Source organism: Tauraco erythrolophus, chromosome 12 (assembly GCF_009769465.1).
Source record: "Tauraco erythrolophus isolate bTauEry1 chromosome 12, bTauEry1.pri, whole genome shotgun sequence".
Classification (NCBI taxonomy): Eukaryota; Metazoa; Chordata; class Aves; order Musophagiformes; family Musophagidae; genus Tauraco; species Tauraco erythrolophus.
Window position 1 is genome coordinate 17,352,882 of NC_141476.1, and position 18,101 is coordinate 17,370,982.

General features: G+C 53.8%; 2 protein-coding genes across 2 annotated transcripts in view; one reads left to right on the forward strand and one right to left on the reverse strand.

The window, feature by feature from the left end:
• STAB1 (stabilin 1) overlaps positions 1 to 4,811 on the forward strand; it is a 57,590-nt gene extending 52,779 nt beyond the window's left edge. The window contains 12 exon segments of the mRNA XM_086619274.1: positions 144 to 251; positions 411 to 604; positions 1,183 to 1,327; positions 1,775 to 1,908; positions 2,239 to 2,404; positions 2,639 to 2,745; positions 2,956 to 3,075; positions 3,495 to 3,647; positions 3,781 to 3,900; positions 4,131 to 4,277; positions 4,526 to 4,678; positions 4,761 to 4,811. Of these exon segments, the coding sequence (XP_086475400.1) occupies positions 144 to 251; positions 411 to 604; positions 1,183 to 1,327; positions 1,775 to 1,908; positions 2,239 to 2,404; positions 2,639 to 2,745; positions 2,956 to 3,075; positions 3,495 to 3,647; positions 3,781 to 3,900; positions 4,131 to 4,277; positions 4,526 to 4,678; positions 4,761 to 4,811 (1,598 nt within the window).
• Positions 4,812 to 7,472: 2,661 nt separating this feature from the next.
• Positions 7,473 to 18,101, reverse strand: part of NT5DC2 (5'-nucleotidase domain containing 2) — a 28,989-nt gene continuing 18,360 nt past the window's right edge. The window contains exons 7-14 of the mRNA XM_009985458.2: positions 16,372 to 16,432; positions 15,617 to 15,719; positions 15,024 to 15,125; positions 13,152 to 13,233; positions 9,148 to 9,234; positions 8,533 to 8,673; positions 8,292 to 8,356; positions 7,473 to 7,836 (exon numbers count right to left, since the gene is read on the reverse strand). Coding sequence (XP_009983760.2) covers positions 7,575 to 7,836; positions 8,292 to 8,356; positions 8,533 to 8,673; positions 9,148 to 9,234; positions 13,152 to 13,233; positions 15,024 to 15,125; positions 15,617 to 15,719; positions 16,372 to 16,432 — 903 coding nt within the window. The 3' untranslated portion in view covers positions 7,473 to 7,574. The remainder of the gene's footprint in view (positions 7,837 to 8,291; positions 8,357 to 8,532; positions 8,674 to 9,147; positions 9,235 to 13,151; positions 13,234 to 15,023; positions 15,126 to 15,616; positions 15,720 to 16,371; positions 16,433 to 18,101) is intronic.

An 18,101-nucleotide genomic window follows, 5' to 3' on the forward strand; every position in this document is an offset into this window, starting at 1 on the left:
CATTTGGGCAAGGCATCTCCAGGAAAGCACAGGAGGAGAGAGGGGAGTGTTGGGCAGGTGGCCTGGGGCACAGGCTGGCGATGGCAGCTGCATCCGTGTTGCAGCCCTTGGGTCGTTCTGACCCCTGTGTGTTCTGGTTTCAGTCATGACGCCCACTTGCTCCCCACCGTGCCACCCCCAGGCCGTCTGCCGCTCCGGCAACCTCTGCGAATGCAACCTGCACTATGAAGGAGATGGGAGAGTGTGCTCAGGTGAGGGAGGCCACGAGAAGCTGGGTGGTGAGGACAACAAGACAACGGGTGGCCATCTCCTGATGGCCCTATTGGTGTGACGACAGGCAGGACAGACAGACGGACCACCAGGACACCCTGCAAGGTGTTTTAGTTAACCTAACACTTCTGTCCCCGCAGTGATCGACATGTGCAGCCAAGACAACGGGGGGTGTGACGGGCACGCACAGTGCACGCAGGTTGGCGTGAACGTCTCCTGTACCTGTGCTCCTGGGTACGGAGGCGACGGCCATGTCTGCGAGCCCATAGACAGGTGTGCAGACGGCAGGAACGGCGACTGCAGCCAGCACGCCGACTGCATCAGCACCGGGCCGGTGAGTGCATCCCGTAGGTCTGGAGAAACGCGCATCCCCGCAGCTATTGCACTCATCCTGCAGGTCCTTACTGCCAGGCGGGGCCATGCCCTTGCTCTGCTGCCAGACTATGGTGACAGTCCTGGTGATGTCGCCAAGGCCAAATTTCCCCCATTCCTCTGTCCAAGGGGCATAAACTGTGTCAGTTGTGGCATTTCTGGACTGTTTTGGAGGCTTCAAGACGGTCCTTCAAGGACGATGCCGGCCGTTTTTGCAGAGGAACCAGAGTTGCTCACTGCAGGCCAGAAGATGAGACTTGGGAACATGATGTAGTGCAAGAATCATGAACCATGTACCCCAGAGCTCAGGTGTCTTTCAAACAGCATGTGACAAGGATTCAGTGTGACACTTTTTGGCTGATGTTCAGTTGGCTGTGGGGGTAGGACAGAGGCTGTGTGGCTTTTGGTAGCTCTATCATAGTCCCAGCAGATTGTGGAGCAATTCTGAAGGCAATTCCCCATCTTCATAGGGATACAAGGTTCCCCAGCTGGCATCTGCATGCTTGCACTCACAAATGTTGATGTTCCTTTGTGCTGCAGAATGAGCGGCGCTGTGAGTGCAAGCGGGGCTACATCGGTGATGGGATCCAGTGCTTGGAAGAGGCTGTGCCGCCCACAGACCGGTGCCTGGATGACAACGGGCAGTGCCATCGGGAGGCCATTTGCACCGACCTGCACTTTCATGGTGAGCATGGTCAACCCTGCAGGGCCAGGGATGATGTTCCATGGAGAGGTCCCACTCCCTCATCCTTCACCTTCTGGCTGGGGCACCCCTCGGGAGAGCTGTAGGGTGGGATGGCCAACGGACTGGGGACTTGCCTCTGTAGCTTGGTCTGTTTTTCTCATTCCCCTTTTCCCATACGCATCATATGGGGGAGAACAAGCCATCCTTGTCTGCTCCTGTGCGACGCGTGAGATGGCCTCCAGCAGGATTACGCTACCAGTATGCACCAACTCCCTTGCGGAAGGCGAGAGGCTCAGAGGAAGCCGTGCTGCATCCCACCTTGCCCTCACTTGAGCATTGTCCACGTCCCACCCCTCCTGTGCAGCACAGAGTGCCCTTCGTTGGCGACTGCCCCAGCAAGGCTGCTCGTGCTCCATACTCACGCTCCCTGGCCTTGGTGTTTTGCAGATAAGACTATGGGCGTTTTTCATCTGCAGTCACCCCGAAAAAAGTACGACTTCACTTACGAGCAGGCTCAGGAGGCCTGTGCTGCAGAAGGTGCTTCCCTGGCCACTTTCCGGCAGCTCTCGGCAGCACAGCAGGTCAGGGCAGGGATGCAGAGGTCGGGCAGGGGTTGGCTCCATCGCCTTGGGTGGGGACATGAAGTGCTTCTCCCCGGTAGCCAGCCCGTGACGTGTGGGTGGGCGACTCTCATCCCCTTGCCCATGCCCTGTTTGCCCCGTCTACATCCATAAAACCAGGAGGGCTGCCAGGCCTTGCCAGCCACATTGGGATGAGACCTCCGGCAGTGCCCAACGCATTAGATGTTGGGACAATGTCAGATAAGGCTGCATGGTGGGAGTGTGCATCAAGGCAGAAAACCTGGGCCAGATAAATTACTTTTAATCTAATAATTCATTTTCCTCTGCTAGATGGGATTCCATCTGTGCTTGGTGGGTTGGCTGGACAATGGCACAGCTGGATACCCCACGGCCTACCCCAACCCCAGCTGTGGGGCTAACCGAGTGGGCATCGTGGACTACGGCTCCCGAAACAACCTGAGCGAGACCTGGGATGCGTTCTGCTACCGAGAGAAGGGTGAGTGGTGTGAGCTTGTTTCCTGGGGACAGTGCTGTCGGGCACAAGAGGTGTGTCAGGGCAGCACGTAGAGAACTGCCCTCGGAGCATAAGGCATGGGCAGGCGGGCACGTCCCCCTCTCCTCTTGCCCGTGTCAGGACGGAACATGCTGAAAAGCATCCAGAAGTGAAGGGAGAGGTGGTCAGTGCAGCTGTCGTTGGCAAGTCAAGTCACATCTTGGCTTTCCTTTGCAGATCTGACTTGCACCTGCCGTGACGGGTTTGTGGGAGATGGGTATTGGTGCAGTGGCAAACTCCCCGATGTGCTCGCAGACCACGCTCGCTTCTCCACCTTCTATTCCGTAAGTGATACTCTCCTGGGTCTTTGGTACGCCAGCAGCCGGCAACAAGGTGGAGGGAGGGCTGTAATGGGCAGTCTGCTTGTGGGGTGCAGAGTACAAACATGGAGGCATTTTCTTTCTGGAGCTGGGGGATGTTTCCTGGGCTCAGGAAGGTAAGAGCCATGAGTTCCTTGCAATATGCTGATGGTGAAGACCTGCCGTCTTTTCCAGATGTTGCTCGATTTTGCCAATGACACAGAAGAAGGACTGGATTTTTTCATCTATTTGTCTGATGACTCTGCTCCCAAAACTCTCTTTGTCCCTCTGAATTCTGGCTTCACAGACAATGAAGTAAGCAAGCAGGGATGAGCGGCTGCTCAAGGGCACATGGAATGACCTATCAATCAGAGCCCCAGAGGACAGCATGAGTCCTCCAAAGCTGGCGTGATGGTGATGTGAAATAGAGTCTGGGGAATAATTTAAGTCATCGGGGACCACTGGAGTCTGTAGTCCAATCCCTCACTCGGAAGAGCCATTTAGGTCAGGTTGCTCAGAGCCTTCTCCAGTTGAGCTTTGACTGTTTCTAAGGATGGCAGTTCCTCCCTTCTCTGTGTAGTAGTTTTGTGCCGTGTGGCCCGTGAATTGAGCTGTCTTGTGGCCATGGAGAGTGTCTGGGCTTGGGCCAGGTTGGGGGGGATGCACGCAGCAGGAGAGAAGGGTCGAGAGCCAGCTCAGCCATTTCTCATCCCAGCTCCCTGTTGCTTTTTCAGACACTGACAGGAGAAGAACTGAAGCTTCATGTGTCCTCCAGTAATGTCGTCCTCTTCAGCTTCAATCTCACAACAGGCACCATCATCCCTTCCCAGTCAGGATATGACCTCCATGTGTCAGACCTCCCAGTGGGCAACAGCACAGAGCACTCAGTAGGTTTAACCTCTGAAGAGGTTAAAAAAACCAAAACCCTCCATGAGTTGTCACCACACCTCTTTTGAGTCAGGAACCAACAGGGAGGCTTTATGGTTGGAGGACATCATCTCTGTCTGTCCTGTGCTGTAGGATGCCAAGGGGATCAATGACACGATGATCGTGGAGTGGGACATCATAGCTTTCAACGGGATCATTCACGCGATCGCAGAGCCGCTGAGGATCCCACCGCCCGTGGTGCATATCGGGCAGGTGAGTGTCCGAGGGCACGGATGGGGAAGGAAGGGGCTGAGACAGCTGGCGCCAGGCCTGGGAATGGAGACGAGGAGCCGGAGCCATCCCAAGGACTGGCCTCGTCCTCACTGCTCTCCTGGCACGGCTCACGCTGGCCGGGCTGCTCGCAGCCGCGGCGGGTGGCTGTGCAGGAGCTCCCGTCGCTCTGCAGGGCAGCACCATAACGGGGCCGGTGTTTTGTGACGCAGGTGAACGGCGCGGCACCGGCGCCGGGCTCCGTGGCCGCAGGGACGCTGTCCGCGCTGTGCTGCGCGCTGGCGCTGGCGGCCGGCGCTGGCGGCGCCTACTACTGCGTGAGGAGGCGGCGGCGGGCGCAGCAGTTCGGGTATTCCCAGGCGAGTGCCGCCCGCGGGCTGGGGTGGGGCGAGGGCCGGTGGCGGGAGCCTGGGGAAGCGCCGACCGGCCGCGGGCTGCCCTGCGGGCACCGCGGGCGGCGGCTGGGGCGGCCCCGGGCGGGGGCGAGCCCCGGGCAGCTCCGCGGGGGCGGCCGAGGCCACGCCCACGCCGGGGAGCGAGGGCGGTGGGCGGGGCGCCCTAAGCCCCGCCCCCGGCAGCCCCGCCAATCCCGCGGCTCCTCTTCCAGGCGGACCTGCGCGCGGACGAAGAGGAGGACGAGGCGGTGCCGCCGCAGGAACGCGTGGCGCCGCGCGCCGCCAAGCTCCGCCCCCAGCGGCCGCTCGTCGCCATCCCCAACCCGCTCTACGGTGGCCACGCCCCCGACTACGAGCCGCTGCACGTGAGCACCGCCCCGCCCCCTCGCCCCGCCGCGCCCCGCCCCGCCGCGCGCGCTGCCGGTCTCACGCCGCTCTCTCCCGCAGGACTCGCTGCTGGCGGACGCCTGCGCCGACACCGGCGGGTTTCCGCAGTGAGGCACCGCCCTCCCCGGCCTCCGGCGCGGCCTGGCGGGCCTCGGCGGGCGCAGAGGAATAAAGCGCTCAGTGCCGCCGGCTCTGCCCGCGCCTGTCGTCAGCCCCCATCGTCGCTGCCCCCGCCCCGGCCTCCCGCCGCCCACCCCGCCGGTACCGGCTGCCCGACAGGCCCCAGCCCGGCACCCGCCTCGGCCGGTCCCTCCCCACACGCTGCGCGGTGCCGCCCGCCAGAGCCGCGCCTCCGGACCGCCCCCAGCCCCAGGGACACGGCCGCCCCTCCAGCGGGCTTAACGGGTGGCAGCCCCGGGGACTGCCAGCCCTCCCCTACCTACCCACCCCTCCATGGGCAGGGACTTTGGGCAGGCACCACCCCGAGCACCCCATGCCGGTGCCCCCCTGCACTATGGCCATAGAGGGCACGAACTGCTCCATGCCGGACACCCTCGCTTTGGCCTCTCGGACAGTTGGCCCAGCTGCACCCCAGGCTCTCGGTCCTGCCCCAGCTCTGCGCCCCCAGGGCAGGCAGCCACAGAGCCGAGCACCATCGCTGCAGTGAGTTGGTTAGTCAGTCAGTTAGGGACTGCATGCTACAGGCTTTTATTGAGCGGTCGCACTACGCACAGCACAGAGATGGCCGATGCCACATGCATGTACTACAACCATTTGATGAGCGCAGCGATGTTAACAGCAATCGTTCAGGCCACCGAGTCAAGAGCAAGGCATGGTGAAAGGCTGCGAGAGGCTGGCACGTAGCACAGACAAGGCAATGGGATGCAAGTGATGGGTGCGCCGGCCAGCCAGGGTCACTGCCGGGGAGGAACATGCAGAAGACAGAGAGAGAGAGCACGTGTGTGTGTGTGTGTGTGTGTGTGTGTGTACACCTCACTGAGGGTTGCTGACACTTACACGTTGTACTTCAGCACCTTTCTCTGAGGAGCTTGCTGGAAGAGAGTCCTCCACACCAACCTGGTTCTCTCCCCTCTGCTGCCCCCTCGCCCACCTTGCCAACACAGCCCCATACCCCCACCATAGTAATCCCCCAGCACCCCCCCATCAACCAACAGCCCTTACCCCCCCGCAGACACTGTGCATCCCGAAGACCCTCTCACACACACACTGCAGTTTCTCACCCATTTCCTTGCCCGCTCACTGCCAGGCCCAGCACAAGAAGTGCATCCCTCCTCTGTTTCCTCTCCCCCCGCCTGTCACCTCAGCACTGACTGTCCCCACGAGCAAGCTGGCACCATCACCTTTGTTACCACTGCAAATGGTGCAGCAGTGAAGGGAGGAGTAGGTGGACCAAGGCACCCAGCATCTCCAGAGCCTCCACCAAGAGCTCTACCTTCAAATGGCCCCTGACTGCCCCTGCATGTCTCTCTCCAGTGACAGCAGCCACATTACTCAGCTCTTGCACGCTTTGGGGACCACACACCCCCTCCCCACCCCAGGGACACCTCTTACCCCTTCATCCCAGACCCATCGGCTTCCCACACACCCAACTTTCTGGATGGCATGATGTTTTCCTGTTTCCCAGAGCCAGCCAGCATCAAGGTGGCACAAACTCTTAACAACCCCTAAAGGCCCCTTTGCCCCTCCCCACACCCTACCTGTCCCTGAGGGCAGTCTGAAGCCTCGCCAAAACCAGCATGGCCCGGAGCCAGATGAAGAATCTACTTACTGCACCTCACGTCCTAAAGCTGATTGATAGGACCTGCCTGGGCCTCCAGGCCATCACCTTTCTTTCCTGTCCTCTATGCTCAGGCATTGCCATTATCACCTTCTCCCTCCTCCTCCTCCTCCTCCTCAGGAGGCACCACAGTGCTTTGCATGGCCATGCTCCCCTTTCTGACCCACCACACCCAGCAGCACTTCATGCTTGCATCCCCTCCCCAGACATCCTCACTAGTGCCTCCATACACCATGGAAGGCCACCACGTCTGCTGACGACCCTGCACCTTCCCTGAAAGGCTGAACGCATCCCACAACAGCCCATACTGCATCCATGGCCAACATCCTGATGTCATATGGCACCAAACCCAAAATGTACTGACAGAGTATGACACTAAGCGCGCTCAAAAACCAGGCCTGTCACCAAACACGTCTTTTTAGACCTCCAGACCTACTCCCAGCCAGCTCTCACACAGGACTTGTACATCCTTGCAGTTACCTATCAGAGTCACCAGCTGGACAGACCAGTCTGGTGGGAAGCAGGAGGGGGCTGAGGGCTGGTGGTAGCAGTTCTGGGTAGGTAACGCCGCTGATGCGCTGCCATCGTGGTGTGTTCACTGATGTGCTTCACTAGTTGCCCAGTTGGCAACCCTGTCCCCTCACTGCAGAATCACTCGTGCCGTAGTACGCAAGGATACCAGGGCAGCTGCAGCCCTGACACACCTTGTCACACCTCACGTCGGAGACTGTGTGGTGCTCACCAAGCGCCAGAGACTCGGGACTTCATTTCTGAGCCGCTTCTCTGGGCACAGAGCAAGGAGCAGCAGCTTCTCACCACCAGCACTGGCTGTCCAGCTACATCTCACCTACTCCTGCAGAGGACTCCCTGCGGACCGAACAAGCACCCATCCTCTGTCCAGCCTGCAAAGCACCTCAGGGAAAGGGATGGAGCCAGTGAAGGGAAAAAATAAACACACCATCTACACACATATGTAAGTGTCAAACGCCCTTTAGTGGTAGACAGAGGTGCTGCTGGCTGAGCAGCACGGCCCCACGTACAGTCGCTCTGTGCTGTTGCCCAGAGTACCTGGCCCTTCACCGGATGTGCACCATCTCCTCCAGGAAGGGGGTTTTCATGCAGCCTGTGCAGAGCTGATCCATCCAGAGCGGAGCCTCGTGCTGCAGAGGGGTGCGCCGGGGGTAGAAGGTGAAATTCACGTCATAGTTCAGCAGGCAGCTGATGGATGCCATGTAGATATCGGAGAACCGAACCAGCCGCCGAGAGAAGTACGTGGGGTTGTGGAAGGTGCGGAAGATGCTTCCAAACTGAGGGTTGAACAGGTTCTTCGTCAGCGACCTGAGGGGAAAGAGATGGTGCTCTAGATAAGAGGCCAGGGTCTCAGGTTCCTCCTCCAGTCCCTTAGCCCTGGCCACCCTGCTCCCAAGAGGCATTCTGCCATCACGCCAAGTACCTTCCCACTCAGTCTGTGATGCAGACCAGCCCCTGTGCAGTGAGACTGTGATGAATATTCACCTCACTCTTACTCTTCTTGTTACTGTACGGGTTACAGGCAGGGACCCACCCGCAGTGCCAGGAGCTGCAGTAGCAGACAGCCCATCAACCCTGTCCACCACAGGGTGACACCACCTCCCCTTTCCCACCCTGCCTTCAGACCTGTCCCAACTTCCCAAGCTGCAGGGCTGCACCCTGCCAGACATGAGATACCAGGGAGGACCACAGGCCCCAAAACAGACCCAGTGCAAGCCTGGGAGCCCACAAGAGACCTCATGAGTGATGGGGACAAGGCTTACCTGATCTCCTGACGTTCCTTCATCCACTCCAGCAATACTTGCTTCGACTCTGCATCCTGATACATCTGCAAAGACAACAGCAGAAAGCACCATGTTGCATCAGTCCTGTAGGCCACACCTCAGCTCCCCCCAGTTTCCACTGTAATTCACAAACCCATGACTCCACTGCACCAGAAGGAGATACTTTTGAGAGCACAGGCAAGATGGTACGTCTCCCGATTCCCACACTAAGCCCAGTTACCTGCATTCTCTCTAGCAGCCCCGTCAGAGCCTGCTGCCAGGTCAGGGAGTGCATGTACTGCTCGGTGTTTATAATCCGAATCTCCGTTTCCAGTTCTGGAACGATGGCTCCAGTCCTCCAGCCGTGACGCAGCATGAGGTCCTAGAGGTCGGGGTGAAACAACAACCAAGAATTCAACATAAAGATTGAAAGCCAAACACAACTCTGTTTCCTAGAATAGTGGGTCTGTTCCCATTATAGATTCTCAGGGAACAGGCATCCACGGCCCATACCAAGTCATGCCAGTAACACCCATCTCCCGGCCACCAGCTGTGTGAGGCATCTAGAAACGTTGCGTTCACACAAACTGCTCTCAAGTTCACACACCAGCAGATGTTCTTCACCCATGGAAAGAACTTTAGGAGCCCTTTCTCCCCTGCTTGATTCTGCATTATAGCAGAATGGGGATGCTTATGTGTACCCCGAAACCCGCAGCCTGCAGAGTGCCCAGCACAGCACACCTGAGACCTCAGCACCCGGAGCAGGGCCCTGCCTTACACTCCAATGCAGCTGCAACCACAACAGTCATGCAAGCTTGCTCCCACCTCACTGGAGAGCAGAAGCTTTTTCTCTTACCGCAAGGTCGCTGTACAGATGGTCGCCGAAATAGAGCACTTTGGACCCACGCCAGCCTGTCAGCCTCAGAAAATCGAAGAGGTTTCCCTGCAAGTAAAAGGAGCACAGAATGAAGCGTGGTTACAAGTCAAACGCCTCCACCCTCACTGCATGGTACTGGGCAGCCACCTCAGCAGTGCTGTCAATGCGACTGGACATGCCACCTTACTGCATGATAGGACCAGAGGAATAGGCCTCAAGTCGCACCAGGGGAAGTCTGGATTTGATATTAGGAAAAATTTCTTCACCAAAAGGGTTGTCAAGCACTGGAACAGGCTGCCTGGGGAAGCGGTTGAGTCACCATCCCTGGAGGTATTTAAAAGACCGTAGATGTGGTACTTAGGGACATGGTTTAGTGGTGGACTTGGCAGTGTTTGGTTTACAGTTGGACTCAATGATCTTAAAGGTCTTTTTCCAACCTAAACAAGTCTATGATTCTATGCAGATGTGAGTGCTCTCATGATAAGTCAATTTGCTCCCTCCTCCACCATCCAAACCCAGAAGTCTCTGTCCTTCCTCACTTTATCTCAGTTTCTTCCCATGTGACAACACCCCTGCCCCCACGCTTCTGGACATCCCTCAGGTGGCAGAAAAAGGCAGAAACTCTTCTGAATCCAATAAGCAATCCAGGGGAAGTTCTGTGCTTTAGGGCACGGCAAGTCAAGAGCACTACGTGGGCTAAAAAGTCAACAAAAGGAGGCAGTCTGCAGACCAAAAGTTTAAAAAAGACACTTTGATTAGAAAAGCCTGAGCAATGGACAGAAAGAACCCCAAGTGTTCTGGGTTTAGAAGCTGTTTGGTTCAGGTGATAATGGTTTCACCTCACAGGGTGCATCGGAGGTACAGTGGGCACCATCATGCAAGGCTTTCAGACTCAGGAGCACTTGAGGCTGTTCTCACATCTCTGACCACCATCCCAGCCCAAAAGATTAACACCACCCACGCGTTCACAGGAACTGCTTCACCAAGCCAAAAAGCCAAGCAGCTTGGGCAGATTCACAGCTAAGTAAAACAAACCAAACCCCAAAGCACCAGCTAAAGCACAGCCCAGAGCAGCTTTCAAGGCTTTCCAAACATCTGTCTACACACAGAGGAGACTTCAGGGACCCCTCTTCCATCTCCACGCAACTTTTCCACATGAGTCACAAAGGAAACAAACCCCACCAGGAGAGGAAAAGGCACCATCAACGCCAGCAGACTAGACTGTGCCAGCACAAGCAACCAGTGCAAACCTGTGAGCCGCTCGGCAGCAATCTCTCCAGACAGTCTCCAGTGCCAGGAAAGAGCTAGCATGCCCACCCAACAGAACCAGCACAGAAAACCCCCAAACACAAGCTAGCTCCCAGAACAGCCCGCAGCCCTGCATCCGGCCACTGGCAACAGCAAAGGGTGCCCAGAACCAGAGTGCTGGGTCTCCTGTTGCTGCAGCATCACCAGAGCCGTGAGACTTCCCTTAACAACATGGAAACGCAGGGCCAGGAAGGCCTCTGCATTTCTTGGACATGACATTGCTGCTGCTCGCTTGAGGGTTGCTCAGGAAGCCACTGGCAGAGCAGGGAAATAGACCACAGCCTTGGGAAGAGGATGGTCATTTTGCTGTGCTCCAGTCACCTCAATCAGCAGTAGTCCTGACAACCAGGAAACTTGCGCTTGGACCTTCACTGAGCCACAGACCTGTTACGTGACCTCCAGGAGCTGGCTGTCCTCCTCCTGTCCTGAGATTGCAGACTAGGAGAGGGATGGGAGTACGTACGTGCCACAAACAGAAACCACCAAATCTATCAGAAAGAGGGACTAGAGGGTCATCACTTGAACTTCCCAGTCCCCAGTGCCAAACATCGATCCCTGAGGTCCCATTCGTATGAGATACCCACAGCATCACCGTCGTGCTGCTGTGCTTCAGGAGACAGGAACAAGCCAGCTCAGAGGCCTCTAGCAACATCATCAGCACAGCGAGGTCCACGGCCACTAATGCTTGCCATAAAGCAGCATATTGTGGCACTCCAAGAAACCAAAAATGCTGGGGAGAGGGTGGACTAGAACCAGGATACACACTGTTACATCCCAAGAACCACAGTTGGGCAACAACCTTGATGCAGTCAGATGAATATCGCGGTGAGGGAGAACTGCAGAGGAGCCCAAAATCCTACCCATCCCTTCTTCCTCCCTCATCTTTTCCCTTCCTTAATGCACCTTTCACTTGGGTGAGCAACCTGTGGCTGCAAGATGTAGGTGGTCAAGAGCAGGATTTAATTCAGCAATAAACCTCATGGCTGCACGTTTTCTCCTGAGGCAGCTGCTAACCCACTGGAAAAGCTTGCCCATGGGAGAGAGACTTCGTATGAGCTCTACTTGCGTGTTCCCAGCTCCTAGCTCTTGGCAGAGGACAGGACGCTAGCAGAGCACTTTGACAGGCCCAGCGGACAGGCCGGAGGCTTCCCAACAGCACTACTCAAGGACATGACCTACTTTTCTACCACAGGTCAGGTCCCAGCCACTTGACCGCGATTTCAGTAACAGTTTCTTCCCGTGGGATTGGACAGCTCACATAACCAAGAACAAACTGTCCTAAAGCCAGAGGCAACTTGTCCTCAGGGGACAGACCAACTGCAAGGAGAACACCCCAGGCAGCAAGTTCACCAGAGTAACAGCCCATCCTTTGGACATGCTCATCCTGCAGGAAGGGGAGAGAGACAGGAGCCTATTTGTACCCTCTTTGATCACCCTTGTTCTATTTCCTCCTCCACAAGTCCACCTTTTCCAATCTTATGAAGGGCAATTTGGAGTCAAGTGTGGAAGATCTTTCCGTACATATCAGATTTCAGAGAGCTGTGCCTTCTTACCCTGAACTACCACAGTCTTGGGAGCCCCTCCAGGACAAGAGTTTCAGGACCAGGACATCAGAAGAGCCAAGGGAAAACTGCACCATTTGCCACGCTGGACAGTATCAGAACGGAGCTCCTAGGGTGAAGGTTTCATTGCACACCGGGGCAGGGAGCATTCACTGACCCCTGAGACACATGCACAGGATGTTTCCCTACCACCCCTTCTCACACAAAACAGGGCAGCTGCAGGGAAAAACTCAGCTTGGCAGAGATAATCCAGCACAGGTCCTCCTGGGCAGAAAGGCAAGCACCCAGCACCCTAAGTTAACTGGCCCTGCTCTGCCTCTTCCCCCCTTGTCCCTGTCCCCCCATCTCTAATGCCAAGCCCAGTGAGCTGGGTGGAACACATCACTCCTGGGCACACCTTTCTGCAGCATGGCCTGCACAGAGCTCGGTAGGAAACTGTTTCAGAGCTGCAGACAAAGAAGTTTCCCTACCAGGCAGCTCTGTTATATCTTATTTCAGCTCTGCCTTCGGCAACTGTAAAAAGCTGTGATTGCCAGGAGAGGAGCCTCTTCTACACCTGGCAGGAGGCATCTCTCACCATTTTCAGAGGTCAGTTTATCACACACTGACAGGCAACACAGGCCTTGGCAGGCCTTTCCGATACAGGAAAAGACCCTTTATTCTGAGGCTTACATCCTAGCAGAAGCTGAAAGACATTTCAGAGGCACATAAATCGCAAGGCTATTGCTCCAGAGCATGCCAAGAGACATGCTGAAAGCATTTGGGGGAACAGTGTCCTACCAGGCCAGCAAGAACTCTCCACACGTGGACAGAGGACATCTCTCGCTGCCACCAGCCAGTGCAGCCCACAGAGCCTCAAGTGTGTCTTCTTACAAATGCCCTCTAGCTATCACAGGCACTCTTCTCAAGGACTTCCATTTTTCACTTTTCAAACATCAAATATCCACAAGTGACGTACAGAAGAACCCATCATTTTCCCCCACCCTGACTAAGCAGTTTTTACTGTTTTCCAATGACTTCCAGGCTTTTCCAGTGACTTCCAAACTGCAGGTGTCTCCTAAGTCCCCACCATTTCAGACTGCTTCATACCCCTTGTGCACCCATTCTCCTTACCTCTTTGTAGATCTTTCCTTTCTCCAGCTGGTTTATTTTGTCCCACTGCAGTGAGCCTTTATCATCCAGCTTTCGAAAAGGTCTGGAAAAAAAACAGGGGGAGATGTCAACTTCTTTTGATTTTTGGTGATTGTTACCCAGCAACCACAACATTTGAATTGGAAAACTTGTTTACCTATGTAACAACTCGTAATAAAAGCCCTACGTGAGAAGTGACCTTCTGGGCCTTCTGCACTATTTTCTCAGGGGACGAGAAAGTATGAGAGGGAAATATATTTTCAAAGTGCTTCCATTGACTGTAACCATTTCATGCCAATATCCCTAACAATTCTTCTTGCTTTTCAGCTACAGAGAAGAGGAAAAAACCCAAACAAACTCCCTCCGAAACACTAAGACCAAGAAGGCTTTGCCATGAAACACTTTGTGTCCTGTTCCAGTCTGGCTATGCCCCAGCACAACAGAGACTGTGGAATGTCTTAATAGGATAAAGCAGTCTGCAGAGCGGATGGGAAGCAGTCTCTGTGCTGATCTCGGCAGCTGACCCGAGCTGGCTCCTGTTGTTCGTGAGGGCTTGACTGGTTACCTTCCACTTGGACAGAAGAAACAAAGCAAGGCTTGAGTTACTTGACTCCCATGAACATTTACGCTCGATGGGAACATTGCTCTCTTGGGATAGGAGTTCCAAACTCTGAGCTCCAGGATCAAAAGCTTTGGTATGAAGCTGCAAGTAGAGTACAATCTCATCTAGAAGTATTGTATGATCCTGAGCTGCCTTAGGGCAGAAGGAATCCAGCCTCCCACCATGAACTCTACAGCCTACCTATGCAAGAGGTTCCTCAACCACGAGTGGTCTCCAGTGCACACCTGCATTTTGCCTCAGAGAAACCACTCCACAGTTCACTACAGCTCACCATCAGGAGGTTCCCCTCACTTTGGGTGTATGTGCCCTGTCATTTCACTGGCCCACTATATAAGTGGACCTTAGACATCATGCAGCCATAAGGTTTTATCTCCTAGAGGGCCAGATCATCATAGCTCCAGGCTACATCTGTAAGACACTTCAAATCCACATGACATGAAGACCTTTATGAAGTCAGCACAGCTTTTAAAGCCATTTCACAGCTTTACTCCTGTTTATGCTACTGGCCTGGGAAACAGGGAAAGAAAATACATGAAGAGGAAAGAATGGACCTCTCCCTCAAGGGCAGTAATTCCTGGTCAGTCTTAAGTTGAAGCAACAAAGCAGACAAGTTCCCAAAGCCAATAATCCAAAGAGCAAAGCGAAGACAGCAGCTTGCCTATCAGCTAGTCCCTTGGCAGCTCCTAACTGACCACAAAACCCCGCTGCCACGTACAAAGGCTTCCAGAGCTGCCAATTACCAACCAGCATGTATCCAGTAACTATGGGGAAAAAAAAAAAGAAAAAACCAAACCACACAGCTATTTGCTGTGGTGGACAGGAAAAGTAAAGATTTTGGTGCGCTCTCAAGACCTAGAGCCAAGAAATGTCCAGCTCTCATACACACTATTCCACTCCTCTTTTCTTTCTAAAGATTTAAGTACATTATTACCTCTAAAAATCTAAGTTAAGTCCAGATCACAACAAAACTGCTGAGGCTTAAGACAGCCAATTTTAGAAATGCACTTTCTGCTTGGCACTACCCGTTCCATCCACTTATTCCCAGACTGGTCATTTTTCATCTCCTTAGAGAACACCTGAGAGGGCAGCAGCAGGCTGGATGCCTACGGGACCTAGATTACCCTTAGAAAACCGCTGCTCTTTTGGAAGGCAAAAGCAGCCATTTACTCCAGGGAAGGGGGTCCAAACCTCAGGCCCACAAGCAGCAGTGCAGTATTGCCCCCGACACGTACTTCCGCCGATCAGTGAAGAAGTTGGGTTTGTCAGCTTGCACAATGACCATGTCGAATAAGTCCCGCCAGTTCTTGCCAACCATATGTTTCATTCCTTTGTCCCTAAGAGCAAAGGAACAGAAAAGTTAACAGATCCCGTACTCTTCTTCACCCAAAATTGCAGCTTTACAACAGACTGTCCTGAATTTACTCTCATTTCAGTAACAGAGAAGAAAGCGTAGAGATTCGTGAATCCTCCAAGGCCATCTCATTGCATGGAAGATTGACGTAGCACTTTTGACTGTTTCAAGCTGTCCCACCCTTTTTCCTGTGCCGTGGGAAGTCCAGAGAAGTCCATGATGCAGCAAAAGCTGCCAGAAGTAATCCAAAGTGGCAGCTCTGTAAGGTTGTGGCCAGTCACAGCCTCTTACCTCCTTCAAAAAGAGAGAGCTGTGGGGTGCAACGTTCACCACAACCAGTTCCCAGAGAGCGCTTCCATGACTACTGCCACACAACCCCCTAGCATACAACTTCTGGATGCTCACAGGAGAGACCACACTGCACAGCTCTTGCTGTGCTGTGGCAACCCATCAATGTGCAATAACAGTACTCACACAAAGCTGAAGGGACTGTTTGTAATGAGGAAGAGTTTCTTCTTGTGGTTCACCAGTCGGTTTAGCACAGCATAGATTTCATCCCCATGCAGAATATACTGTTCTGTATTGGAATAAAACAGACATCATAAATGAAAAAATGTTGGCATAAGCCATGACCACATTTCGTTAAAAACAAAACCAAACCTCGCCCCTATACCAATGGGGATGCAAAAGACCCGAGTTAGATCCACCTCAGGCAGGCAGGTGGTGACAAAATGGCCTTCCTCGTCCTCACCAATCCCATCTAGAAGGAAGAGAAAGACTGAGGAACTGAAAACCCTGGCAAAAAAGAGGGTTGATACCCACCCGTCACCAGGGACAGGCAGAGCCACTCCAGGCCATGTTGGTACCAGGAGCTTTCTTTTCCCTGAATGACTGGGAAGCCTTCCCAGATGGTGCTTTTGCATGTTCACATCATGCCAAGGACCACCACCCCTTGCTTACAAGCTGAAGGAAAACAGAAACACAAGCAATGAGGTGGCTATTTCCTCTATTAAAACAGATCTTCCATCTGACCCCAAATACCACTTGGTTCTCAATGGCACTCTATGCCTCGGTGGCCTTTAGGCATGACACAACCAAGTATTTCATTAATTTCTGTCCCCCTGACTCCTGTGGCTGCGTGTAGGGCCGACACAGTCATGCTACACAGAATGTCACACAGTACAAGACACATCAAAATGGATTTGACACCACACTGCTACTTAACTCACCCAGATCTTTTTCAATCCATTTGTACATCACTCCTTTCACATGTACATCTCTAATAGCATCCTAAAGAAAAGGGCAGGGGAAAAAAGTTTCAGTTTGACATACGGCATTCCTGTTTCCCAGCACGCAAACCTATTGCTCCCACTGAGGACCAACACAGTAATGACACATCCCCTCTTCTTGCTGAATGAACAAAAGGTACGTTACTGCTAAGCAGAGGACCTTGTACAGCAAGGCTCACCAACATGCCAAAAAGAACACCACAGTGGCTAGCTCGGCTGATGCGGTGCAAGGGGAAAAACCTCAAAACCTATTCATAAAAACAGTTTCCTTCCTGCTCCTGGAAACCAGCACGTTAACACACCATTACCAAGGCAATCAAGACTGTGCAACTCCAAAACCGTTTATTGTCCCAAAACCATACTGGCCCAGACGCTAGCTGCCTTTTCTTCCTCCCTACGCCTGTGGAAGCTCTGCTGAATGCAACCCAAAGGATGGGAGCATGGCCGAGGGAAACAGCAGCAGAAGTGAGCATCTGTGATTCCAAAATGCTCCCCACAAACCAAGGAGGGATACAGCTCCTGGCCCCAATGGCCAGTGGGCACAGGCAGAGCAGAAGGTTCCACTAAGAGGGTGAGGGCTTTTTGCCAAAACAGAGCTGCCCACTTTTCAGGAGGAAGGCAAGTTAAAACAGATACTGTGAAAGGCATCCAAATACCCTCTGTTTTCCAGGCTAGAGGCCAAGATGCAACACATTTTTGGACACACCCAACTGAGACTCTTCCCAAGTCTCCATTCAATAAGATGCCAGATACACAAAGCCATTTCCAGAGCAGCAACATATTTTGAAGTGTTTGCACATGCGAATGCTTGTTTTAACGGTACCGTTTTCATCCCTGACAATTTAGACAGGTAAACAGATGCTGCCTTTCCCCAGGACCCTTAAATCACTGTTACGCTACGCCTGCTTTTTTGGGAGTTTCCCTTTCAGACTGGATTCCCACACTCGCCACTGACATTGCTACAGTGACACTCGCACACACCACCACACAGTCACCTGCTCTCTCTGCAGCGCTGGTGAAACCCGCTCATCCCCCCCAAATTCACTTCCTTCAAAGCTGGGAGAGAACCAGAATTTACAACTTAGACGAGAGACAGTGAAGGAGGAGGCAGCACCTCTTCAGAACAGTTTAAGGAGTCTCATTCCACCATGAAGATTTGAATCATAAAAGGGCAGAGGTCACGTCTAATTCACCAAGAGACTGCCTTGTTGGGAAAAAACAACAAAAAGCAAGAGTGCTAACATGAGAAAAACTTTCTCTTGACCCACACTGGCACTAAAACCAAGCAACGCTTTGGATTTGAGTCAAAATTACCTTTGCAGAGCAGAAAGAGATTCCAGTGTGCTCCCTTCTTGAACCTCTGCCCCTCAAAAAGGAAAAGAAGCGGGGGAAAAAAAAAAAAAAAAGGAAAGAACTATAAGGTTCCTGCAGGCAAAATCCTGGTAGCCTGGGGACATGTCAAACAGGGCTCAAAATCTCCAAAAGAAAGCAGAATAAACTGTATGTTCTTACTCTTAAACACGAAGAGACTGAACTGGTGTGACCAGATATCTTGGTTTACACGTCAGCGTCAGCCCTTACCATCGCCTCAGGACCTGCCCTTTTCACTCAGCGCAGTGTCCGCAGCGCTCAGCCCGCTCCCAAACACACAGTGCTGCCATCTAAGAATC